Source organism: Vombatus ursinus, unplaced genomic scaffold (assembly GCF_900497805.2).
Source record: "Vombatus ursinus unplaced genomic scaffold, bare-nosed wombat genome assembly UNPS02001419.1, whole genome shotgun sequence".
NCBI lineage: Eukaryota > Metazoa > Chordata > Mammalia > Diprotodontia > Vombatidae > Vombatus > Vombatus ursinus.
In genome coordinates this window covers 5281233-5293556 of record NW_020941197.1, presented here as the reverse complement: position 1 = coordinate 5293556, position 12324 = coordinate 5281233, and the positions used below count along the sequence as shown (strand labels likewise).

Here is a 12324-nt window from a genome sequence, read left to right as displayed (position 1 = left end):
GTTGGGCCGGTGTTCGTTAGACGCCAGCATGGGAGTAAACCTTTGCCACAACGAGGACAGAAAAGTCTGGCGCAAGGAGGCCAAGAGCCAGGACATCTACCTGCGGCTGCTGGTGCAACTCTACCTGTTCCTGGCCTGTCGAACCAACTCAGCTTTCAACAAGGTTGTCTTGAAAAGGCTGTTCACGAGTCAGACCAACCAGACCCCCATCCCTTCCCTGAATGACCAGGAAAATGAAGCTGCCCTGGCAGGGAGAACAAGACAGCTGTGGTTGTTGGGACTGTGACAGATGATGTGAGGATCCAGGATGTCCCCAAGCTGAAGGTATGTGCCCTTCACGGTACTAGTAATGCCCAGAATAGCATCCTCAAGGCTGGTGGGAAGATCCTCACCTTTGACGAGCCATGAGCTCGCCCAAGAGCTGGGGCACTGGCCTGCTGTCTGGTCCCCGGAAGGGCCTCGTGGTGTCCAGGCATTTTGGGAAGGCACCGGGCACTCCCCACAGCCACAGTAAACCATATGTGCGATCCAAAGGCCAAAAGTTCAAGCATGCCAGGGGCCGCCGTGCCAGCCAAGGCTACAGAAACTAACTCCCTTCCTCTTTGTTATATCAAAGATTTTTGAACAACAACAACAGTAAAGACTGCAGAGACATTAAAAGAGCACGCTTGTACTTGGGCATAGTCAAGTCACAGAGAAATTCAAGAGTTTGGGAAAATACAGAAACAGGAAGAGACAGCTACCCAGCAGGGAGTCCGGGAGCAGATCATTAAGATTTTCATGATATTAGTTATTAGTTAATCGGGCTAACTCATTAAATTTTTATAGCAATAGTGGGGCTCAAACAAAAGACTTACTGCATCCTGAAATCCAAACAGCACCAAATGAATCTGATTGATGGAAGTGCCGTCAAAATCTAGATCAACTTTTAGCTTAGATATAGTGGATGCCATAACTCTGTGCTCAGGGGAGCGGATGAAGTCTCTCAGAATCCCAATTATCTGCTTGATGTGGGCATCCGAAAGGTGCAGCTCTTCAGAGCTCTGACAAAACAAAACAGAACTAACTGTACGACCACGTCCAAAGAGAAAGGGAAAACACTTCAAGTCTTAAAAAGGAACCTGGACTAAATTCAACAGTGTATTGAGTCAAAAATGTCTATTTTTTCCTGCAGCTATGAATTTGCACACCTACAAACAAATCTGCAATTAGAAATCACTCTATCTTTGATCGTATCTTATTATAAAAATGAGAGAAGCCTTTGCAAACTGCTTAATCTTTAGGCCTGATCCAATGCAGGCAGATCTTTGATCTAATGCTGGACAAGAAGTCATTCTAATGAATCTTATCATGCTTAAGCTTACGGAATGTAACAGAATCCCAGGGAGTCAAACTTTCTTCCCAACGTCTGCACTAGAATGGTGGCAGTGTCAGAGGACAGAAGGGAGCATATTTGGGAGATGTTGCAAAGGTGAATCCACGGGCCTTGGCAACAGATTGGATGGGGGTGGGGTGGGGGGAAAGACAGGGAGGAGTCCAGGATGATTCCCAGGTTGTGAACCTGAGGGAGCAGGAGGATGGCGTTGTCCTTTACAGTAGTATGGAACATAAGAGGTGGGGATGGTTCAGGGGGAAAGATAATGAGGTTTTTTTGGACATACTGGGTTTGAGATATCTACTGGACATCCAGTTTGAGACGTCTGAAAGATAATTGGAGATGTAAGACTGGAGGCCAGCAGAGAGTTTGGGGCAGGATAGGGAGACTTGAGAACGATCAGCAAAGAAATGGTGATTAAATCCATGGGCACTGATAAGAGCACCAAATGAAGAGGAGAGGGTCCAGGACAGAACCCTGAGGGACACCTATGGTAACAAGGTGTGATCTGGAAAAGCATCCAGCAAAGGAGACTGAGAAGGAGCAGTCAGAGAGGAGGAGGAGAAGCAGAAAAGAGGGGAGTCCTGAAAACCCAGAAAGAAGAGAGTATCAAGGAGGAGAGAGAGGTAAATAATGTCAAAGGCTGCAGAGAGGTCATGGAGAATGAGGATTAAGAAAAGGTCATTGGATTTGGCAACCAAGGGCAAGGGGTTAAGAAGAGAGTGAAAGGAGAGAAGGCAGAAACACTTACTATAGACAGCCTTGCAGAGGAATTTAGCTACAAAGGACAGAAGAGACATAGGGCAATAATTAGCAAGGATGAAAGGATTAAGTAAGGGGGATTTTTGGTTTGGTTTGTTCTGTTTTGCTTTTTAGGATGGGGAGAAATGGGCATATTTGTAGGCAGTAGGAAATAAGGCAGTAAAGAGGGAGAGATTGAAAATAAGTGAAAGAGTAGGGCTGACAGAGAGGGCAATCTTTTCGAGAAGATGGGATGAAATGGGATCACTTGAACAGGTAGAAGGGTTAGCCTTGGTAAGGAGTAAGGTCATTTCATCATGTGAGATAGAGGTGCAAGAGAAGAGAGTGGCAGAAGACATCTGAGGGATAGACGAGGAAGAGTGGAAAAGAGAGAGTTCACAGCAAATGGCCTCAATTTTTAAAAATAAAATATGAGGCAGGTTCTCAGCTAAGAGATTGGAGAGAGGGGAAGCCATCATGAGTTTGAGGAGGGATGTAAAGGTCTGGAAGAACTATTATGGATAATGGGATAGTGAGTTGATATAGTAGGATTGCCTGGCAGCTGTGAGGGCCCAGTTGAGGTTGCAGGACATAAATTTGTAGTGGACCCAGTCAGAACAGTTGCTTGATTTTCTCACCTTCAGTCAGCAGCACATGTGTAGCAATGAGGATAAATGGTCCAAGGTTGAGTTTTGACTGGGTGTAATCAGGAGTTAGTGATTCAGGAGAAGAGGACAGTATAGAGCTGAATTGGTTCATCAAGGGATCAAGATGTGGAGAGGACAGTGGCTAGTGCAAGGGAGATGGCTTAGGAGAGAATTGAAGGGTCAAGGGATTGGATGAAGAATAGGGTATGGTAAGGGAAGGCAAAGGGAGAAATGAAAAGCCAATGGATTATGTGTCAGATAAAGTGATTTCAGAATTCTTGAACATAGAGGTGGTACATTTGTGAGTAATGGCAAGATTAAGGGTATAACCAACTTTGTGTGTGGCTGAGTAGCTCATGGGAGATTGAGTAGGATGAGGAACTGAGGAGCTGGAGTATTTGAGGGAGAGTCACTATATACGTTGAAGTCCTCCAGTATGAGGGCAGGTGCTGGAGAAGAGAGAAAAATTCTGAGCCAGCTATGGAACTTGTTGAGAAAGGAAAGAGAATGACCTGGAGATCTGTAAATTTATCCTCTGCAGTAGGATACAAAGCTTCACCAGAAGCATCCTCAGCATAATTCATTTTTATTCTATTATGCCATCATCATCATCATCATTATTGTTATTATTATATTAACATCTCACCCCTCCCCCAATCGAATTTTAAAGTTTACAAAAGGCCCTGTGAGGTAGGCAGATTCTATCATTTCCTCAATTAGCTACGAATCCTAAAGAATTTGGGAAATCTTGGATTCATTCTCCCCAAATACGCTGGCCTGCTATGCAGAGTTACATCTCTTGTAAGTCAGAGCTGATTTAATTAATGAACTTATCATTCAATCATCAGCGTATATTTGAACTTGCCACAAGAGGGTGCTAGCTCACCACCACAAGAGCAGAGTTCCAATATCAGTGTACTATGGAGCCTTTGGCAATACGACCTTATTCAGGGAGAAGGAAAGAAAAGGAACAGAATTTGGAAGCGTCACTGTGTTTATCATAAATGCAGGAAATCTGATGGGTTAACAGCAAGCCTGGACCTACTTCTGCTCCTTGGCTGCCCGATCTCTGAAGACATGTCCTTAAATAGGTCCTCCAAAAGGATCTCACTAAAGCCGTCTCACCTGGGCCACGCACTCCTGTAGGTTCGAGGCCACCTTATCTTGTTCCTCTCTGAGGATTTTGTACAGAATGGCCCGGCGTTCACTGTCCTTCCTCAGCAGAAAGAGCCCAGAGTCTCTGTCCTCCAGGGACGGGGACATGCTACGATCTTCAGAGATAGAGTTCTCATCAGGAATGCTGGGGGTGAGACAAGGCACAGCCTTGAGTCATTCAGAAAGACAGCTCAGGCCCCTGTGGGGGAGACTGGGTGAAGGTGGCCTCAGAAGAGGGAAGCAAGCAAGCAAACTCAGCAATCCTCCATTTCCCTCCCAAGTGTCAGGAAGAAATAGACAATTCAAAGGAGTCATAATAGTAGCTCAAATTAGTATAAGGTTTCCAAAGTGCTTTAGCAGCATCCTTACTCACATCTCCACTTGATGTTTACAGCAACTCAGTGAAGCAAGTGTTATCCTCATCCCCATTTTATGGATAAAGAAACCAAGGTGTAGTGAATAGAGCACCGACCCTAGAGTCAGGAGGACCTGAGTTCAAATCTGACCTCAGACACTTACTAGCTAGCTGTGTGACCCTGGGCAAGTCACTTAACCCCTATTCTCTCTCCCCCCCCAAAAAAAGAAAAGAAACCAAGGTTCACTCAGAGAACTTAGGTGACTTGTGCACAAGCTAGTAAGCAGAATTTGAATCTATGCAACCAGGCAGAGTGAAAAGAAGTTTGGCTTCAGAATGACTTGATCTGGGTTCAGATCTCATCTCAGATACTTATAATATGACCATAAGCAAGTCACTTAAACCTCCCTCAGTGTTTCATCATCTACAAAATGAAGGGGCTTGACTAGAATATCTCTAAGGTCTTTTATTATTTTGACATTTCAGTTTAGATATAGTAGATGCAATAACTATGCCCAGGGAAGAAGAAAAAGTCTCTCAAAACCCCAGTCACCTGCTTGATATTAGCAATACTACTGATTTAAAATACCATCCCTTGTGCTTTCCTCTGTTTTGGACAATGCTTTTCCTAAAGGACAGCCTGACCATGTCACTCCTCTACTCAAGAACATGAATGGCTCCCTATTACTGCTAGGTCAATCTCTGTTTGTCATTTAGAGCCCTTTACAATCTGGGTTGAGCTTACCTTTCCAAAACTAGGCATTACTCCTCTCTGTATACCCTGCAGTGTAGATCCAATCAAACTGTGCTACACTTATAGCAATCTATCTCCAATATCTATGTCTTTGTATTAGCTGTCCCCTATATCCATAATGTATATTTTTTTCCTGACTCTGCCTCTTAGTATCTCTAGTTTCTTTCCATTCTCAGTTCAGGTGCTATTCTCTACATCAGAGGTGTCAAAACACTTCCCTGGGGTACAAAACTCCCAAGTGTGGCCAGGACCAGAGTAAAATGTGACTGGGAAATGTTTAACAAAGAAAATAAAAATATAATACAACATAGATGATGTTGAATTTTTGGTTTTCTAAGTCAACGTAAGGCCAGAAGGCATTAGTTTCTATTTGAGTGTGATACTACTTGCACTAAGTGAACACTCTCCTGACCTCCCCACCTCTTAGAGTCCCCTCCCCATCATCCCATATCTATTTTGTAGATACCTTTATATGGATATGACATATATTTTATCTCCCTCACAGATTGTAAGCTCCTTCTACTTTTGTCTTTGGCCCCAGTGCCAACATGACAAATGTTTGTTGAATGATTTATCTGTAAAATGAGCTGGAGAAGGAAATGGCAAACCCTTCCAGTATCTTTGCCAAGAAAATTCCCTAAGGGGTCGCAAAGAGTCAAACACCAGTAAAAAAAAAAAATGACTGAACAACACAACAACGTAATAGGCAGAATTTATAGAGCGACTTAAGATTTGCAAAGCACTCCACTTATATTCTCATTTGATTTCTCACAATCTTCGGAGGTACGTGTTATAATTATTTTACAAATGAGGAAAATGAAGCTGCAAGTGAGTCATCCAGGGTCAGACAGATATTAAGCATCTAAGGCAGGATTCAAACTCATGTCTTCCCAACTCCATGCTGGGCAATCCATCTACCACATTGCCTCAGCAGCTATGTCTTTCCCATTCATACTTCAGCAGAGGGTCTATTCATACAGTATGCTTTCTAGACCTATAAACGGAGGTCTCCAAAGTGGGCAATACCACCCCCTGGGGGTGCTGGAACTATCCAAGGGGGTGGTAGTAAACGCAGGTGCAACTGGGGGGCATTGAATAGAAATAAGGTGGTGGTGGAAGCATTCGGAAAGAAGAGAAGAGAATTCTGAAAAACCGTTTGTACATGTTTCATCTGTTGCATAACAGAGTTAAAGTCACAGTGATTAGATTATTTTCCAAATAAACACACAAAATGCAAGTTATAACTGATCAGTGGTCAAGCCCGCTGATAGGTCTTAACAAGCAAGTGTTGGCACGTGAGCGTGTTGTGCATTGTCAGGAATTCCAGCATGCATCAGCAGGAATATGTGCATGTAATGTCTTGTTTACAATACGATACTATATGGTTACATGATGCAATATTGCATCATCAAAATTTCAATGCAGGAAAAAACCCACAAGTTTACAATCAATTATTAAATTTAAGATGCATCATTTAAAATAAAATTTATATTTTTTTGAAATGATGCAAATTTTAAAATCATTAAAAGGTTAAAGATTTCCAGGGGGGCACTGGGTAATTTTTTTTTTAAAGGGGGCAGTAGGCCAAATAAGTTTGGGAACCTCTGACCTGGAACATACATGTGTATGACATGGAACATACACTGCCACAGTAAAATGGAAGAAAAATCACTTAATGCAAGTTAAATTTAAATTCAGAAGCATTTGATTCTCAATGATTCCATGCCCATCTAATGTGTGGACATGTCTTTGTTTCAGGGTTCGCTGTTATTAGAAAGCTCACCCATGGGAGAACAGCAGCAAAGGGGACACTCCTACCTTAGTAACTGGGAGAGGTGATGCTTAGCTTGTACCTCTGACATCGACCGCTTTGTCTTCTCAAAGAAGGCATGTTGCACATCCGAGTCTGGGGAAATGGAGCCATGTTCACTGCTGCTGCTGCCACCCGCTTGTTCGCCTTGGACAGGCAGAGGAAGGGATATACTCCTAGCACAATCTAAGTAGCAAGGAAACAGAGGGAAGCAAAGAAATTAGGCTTATCATTGGGCTATGAACCCAGGAAAATAATTTAATTCCCACCAATTTAATGAGAATTTATTTACTATTTATTTACTATCATACTATGTATGAGGCATTGTGCCCAGTGCTGGGGATACAAAGACTAAAATGAAACATTTCCTGTCCTCAAGAAGCTTACATTCTACTTGTAGGCTACAACATGTACAAAGATGAGTAAAATACAAAGTTATAAGAAGTAACAGACAGAGAGAGACAGAGAGAGGAGACTGGCAATTGGAGGGATCTAGAAAAGGTTTCATGGGTGATACTTAAATCTATGGAAGCTGATGAAGTTACCATGTGAGAGACTATATGGTGAGAAGGGGACCCAAGACAAGAGCCCCTTCTGGCTGTCCTCATTAAGATGTTCACCAGCTTTAATGTCCTTCCTAGAATGTGGTACCTAGACTGAATTAAATACTCCAGATGAGTATGACCAACGCAGAGTTTAATGGGACTTTCATTTTCTCCTCTAAGGACTCTATACCTGTATTAATTCAACCTAAGACGACATCAATTATTTTCACTGCCATATTACACTGTTAACTCTTATTGAATTAATAATCCACTAAAAGCCCTCAAAGTCTTTTGCACTGTTATCTACCCAAGCTTTTCACATTGTTTACTTGTGCCATTGATTTTTTGAACCCAAATATAAGATTTTTCATTTATACTTATTAAATGTCATCTATCTCATCAGAAAAAAAAGAAAGAAAAGCTTCATATATGAGGTGGCACCTGAGACATATTCTGAAGGACATTAGGGATTCTAAGAGGTAGAAGTGAGGAAGGTAGGCATTTCAGAAATGGGAGTCACCTGAGCAAAAGTGGAAGATAGAATTTCATTTATAGGAAACAGCTGGAAGTCCAGTTTGACTGGAACAGAGTATATGAAGCAGCATGATAAGAAATAAAACCAGAAAGGTAGAAGAAGGCTGCTTTTATTTATATTCACAAACACAAACAGAGCTGAGCCTGGGAAAACACTTTGCTGATCAATCAATCAATATTTATTAAGTACCTACTATGTGCCAGGCACTGTGCTAAATGCTGGAGAAACAAAAAAAGAGCAAGACAATCCTTGCCCTTGCAATCTAATGGGGGAGACAACATACAAACAAATATATACAAAGCAAGGTATATATGTATGATAAATAGGAAATAATTAACAGAAGAAAGGCCCTAAATTGAAGAGAGAGTGAGAAAAGATTCCTGTAAAAAATGTGACTTAAATGGAAGTCAGTAGACAGTTTAGAAGGGAGAGCATTCCATGCTTGGACACAGCCAGAAAAAATGCCCAGGGCCAAAACAAATAAAATGATATATAAAATAATAATAAAGAAAAAATAGTGGAGACACAATCCCACTATGCAAAATAGAAATAGTCCACCTGATTGCCTCCCTTATAGTAATGCACCAAGAACAAATGCAAGAAAGACTGACTATGGATATTAGATGTTGACAAATAATCAAAAATCTTAATATTGTTGTGACTTTTGACTTCATTCCTCCAGATGAAAAAGAGCCAACGGTTACTATTTGGAGATTACTACTGGATCATTTACCACTAGGTTGACCATGCTAGAAGCTATTTACAAAAGGGTGCTTTCATGGCCTGTGGTGGGTCCAACTACAAGAGGAAGCAGCACCCTTAACAAAGCACTCAGTGCACTCTTCAATCAAGATCTGGCTCAGCAGATGGCCTGGAGGCCAGCTAGCCTCAAATATAAAACACCAAATCCTGCATTTGTAAAAGAACCAAAGCTGCCCCCGTGAACCCAACTGGCCCTGGCTTTGTGGTCACAAATGAAAATGAAGCATGTTAATAAGGTAAGCTCATTTGTCTTTGTCTTCAAATTCTGCCCAAGGATGAATGCGCTTCTCTGTTATTAATGTCAAACATTCATTTGTTTAGATTTTCAACAAACCCCAAACATGCTACCCCCAGCACTCCAGCATTCTAGCTCTGACACAAAAATGGAAGCATTATGTGAAGCTCCGCATTTAGGAGATGTGGTGCAGCCCAGCCCTGGCTCATTTCTTGGCATGTCTTTTATTCTGAATAACAAAGTGGAACCTGTGGGTGGCCCAATAATACACATGATTTCTTTTTTCTTTTAAAATACAGCACGTAACTGATGTTCTGACTTGTCTTCATAGATGGGCACAGCTCACCTGAAGGTTTGAAAGCAATTCGGTTTTTCTTGCCCTTGTTCACCTGCTTCAAGAACGTGTCCTTGAGTAGGTCAGAGGCTGTGACTCGTCTGTTCGGGTCAGGTTCAAAACAGAATAAAATGAAGGCTCTGGCTTCTGCTGATAGTGATTCTGGAATCTCTGGGTGTATCTTGAACATACCCACCTATATTGGGGATAGAAGCAAAATATCTGTTTTAATAAGGCCTCTGATGAATTTAGGGTTTGCAATACTTTTAATTTCTTCTTTTTTAAGACAACTAAACACTATTATTTCCAACCTCATTAGGGTACTATAATGGGCATTATCATTCGCATTACATGCTACCAAGCTGCAGAGTATCCATCCCTCTTAGGTGCCTGGGGCATAATAGGCACTTAATAAATGTCTGTTGATTGGTATTCCTCCAATTACATTTTGATCTGGTTCTGATGACACTCTGGAGTGTTGCAGGCCAGAGGGTTTGACATCTCTGCCCTAAGCATCTCTCTAAAACTGTAAAGTTGCAGTGGACCCCCTCTGCATTAGTTGGGAAAGCCCTGTCCAGAGACTCTCTACATTGATGAAATCACGGGTTCCAGTCAAAGAACAATAATAAACCCAGTTAATTAACAAAGTATCAAAGTAGAGAGTGCTAGGAAACCACTATGACATAACCTCAATTAAAAACATTGCTGAAGTGTCTAGAATTCTTAATCATAATTCTAGAGAGATTAGAAGTAATTCCTCTCAGTGAAGTTTAATAGGGGTAACCCTGGGTATGTGCTGAGTGCACACAGCCAAACTCTCTTCTTTCTCCTTGTTCTGTATTCTTCTCCAGGACAACAAATGTTTGGGACGTAAGAAAATTTTGACAACCCTCCCCTCTTGGGGTTTTTGAGATGTTTGGGGTTGGCTCTTTTAGGCCTGGTTCACTCCTTGAGTCTACATAAGCTAACTCCTCTGGGCAGTGTCTCTGGCTGTCCCCCCATGGCTGGAAAACTCTTCTTCATCCCCAACTTCATCCCCAAGCTTTCCCTGGCTTCCCTCAAGTCCCAGATAAAATCCCATCTTTTACAAGAAGCCTTTCCTAACAGTGCCTTCCCTCTGTTAATTATTTCCTATTTTTATGCTGTATATAGCTGGTTGGCACATACTTCTTTGTTCTCCTTGGTCTATTAAAATGTTTATGTTTGTTAAGTTCATAATAAAAATTTATATATAACAAACACAAATTATCAATAAATATTATGAATTATACCTAATTAATAAACAAAATAATTGTACAATAATTTGCACAGATCACACTGACAAACAGTACTAGTTAGTCAGTAAGAAGTCAACAGTTTGTTTACCTAATCATTTTCAAAGTTCTACTGTGTACTGATGAGCAACCTGGCCCCATGAGGAAAGGGCTGAGAGCTATCTGTTTACCCATAGCACTCTCCAGACTTCACCACTATGCTTTAGCTGCCTTTTCCCTCAGGTCCTTCTCCCCACAGAAGGACTCCCTAGGCACTGGAGTGCTCTGCTCTGGATGCTCCTGACCCATCCCCATCCCAAGTATCTATTGATTTCTGTCTGGACCAGACAAATGACTCACTGCAACGTTTTCTGGAGTCCTTCCCAGAACCCACACTGTAAGGAAGGGGTCTAGACCAACCTTGCCTCACTCTTTGCCACCAGGGGTTATCTAACCCCTCCTATCCACTTTTCAGTTCCCTTTTATGTGTTTTCTTCCCCTATAGATTGTAAGCTCCGGGAGGGAAGGGATTGTCTTCCTTTTTACCTGCATTAGCATCCCCATCCCTTAGCGGCCTGGCTAAGTCAATGTCTGGCACATAATTAAGTACTTAATAAATGCTCATTTACATTTATTAGCAACAGAGGTGCAGATTATTCACCATAAATGACAATCTCAGAGCTGTATACTGCAGATTCAAGGGCGGCTAAACAAATGTCCCCAAATCTAACCATACATCCGCAAGAAAATGAAATTAAAATTAAAAGAGTTCCAACATTCAGTTCTGCACTGACACCAGGAGCCCCACGTGCTTTTGTTTGCATTTGGCATTGTTCTGTTGTCTATGAGATCCTGCTTCACGTAAAACATGTCAATAGAGCAGATGGTTCCCTTAGTTCAAATTCCTGGTGCTATGGTAACCCAGGGATGTTGTTCCTAATGGTCATTCTTTGATTCCTGCACTGCAGTTAATGTCTACAATCTCTACAAGTCTAGCGTTAGGGTCGTTTGGCATCCACATAATGCTTTTCAAATTCACAGGACTACAAGATTTCTGACTTGGAAGGGATCTCAGCAGACAACCAGTCCAAACCATACTCCAAAAACAATCCCCTCTACAACATAACCAACAAATGGTTGTAGAGTCATGGCTTAAAGACCTTCAATGAGAGGGCACGCACAATCTTCCAAGGCAGCCCATTCCTCTTTCAGATAGCTCTAAATGTTAGGAAATTTTTCCACATATCAAACCTAAATTTTCCTCTTTGTAATTTCTACCCTGTTCCTGCTAGTTCTGCTGCTTGGAACCAAATCTAACCCCTACCTTTCTTTCTCTCTCACCCTATCCCCCTTAAATCTTATCTCTCCATGCTGAGTTCTTCCCACACCCCAGTCTTGATTTCTGAGAGATTAGCAGAAAATATTATAGTGACTGGTCCAGCCATTCTGGGAAGCTATTAGAAAGTGTGCCCAAAAAACTATTAAGCAGGGCAGCTAGGTGGCGCAGGGGATAGCGCATCAGCCCTGGAGTCAGAAGGACCTGAGTTCAATTCCAGCCTCAGACACATAACACTTACTAGCTGTGTGACCCTGGGTAAGTCACTTGACCCCAATTGTCTCACCAAAAAACAGAGAAAAGAAAACTATTAAGCTCTGTATACCCTCTGACTCAGCAATACCACTCTATAGCCCCAAAGAGATCAAAGAAAGATGAAAAAGACCTATATATACAAAGATATTTATAGCAGCTCTTTTTGTGGTGGCAAAGAATTGGAAACTGAGGAGACGTCCATCAGTTGAGGAGTGACTGAACAAATTATGGT

At 41.9% G+C, this 12324-nt stretch overlaps 1 protein-coding gene and 1 pseudogene across 1 annotated transcript in view; one reads left to right on the top strand and one right to left on the bottom strand.

Moving 5' to 3' along the window:
• Positions 1–12324, bottom strand: part of MAP3K15 (mitogen-activated protein kinase kinase kinase 15) — a 150108-nt gene that overhangs the window by 14287 nt on the left and 123497 nt on the right. The window contains exons 20-23 of the mRNA XM_027866203.1: positions 9261–9444; positions 6846–7023; positions 3889–4063; positions 858–1043 (exon numbers count right to left, since the gene is read on the bottom strand). Coding sequence (XP_027722004.1) covers positions 858–1043; positions 3889–4063; positions 6846–7023; positions 9261–9444 — 723 coding nt within the window. The remainder of the gene's footprint in view (positions 1–857; positions 1044–3888; positions 4064–6845; positions 7024–9260; positions 9445–12324) is intronic.
• Positions 29–590, top strand: LOC114045998 (annotated as a pseudogene).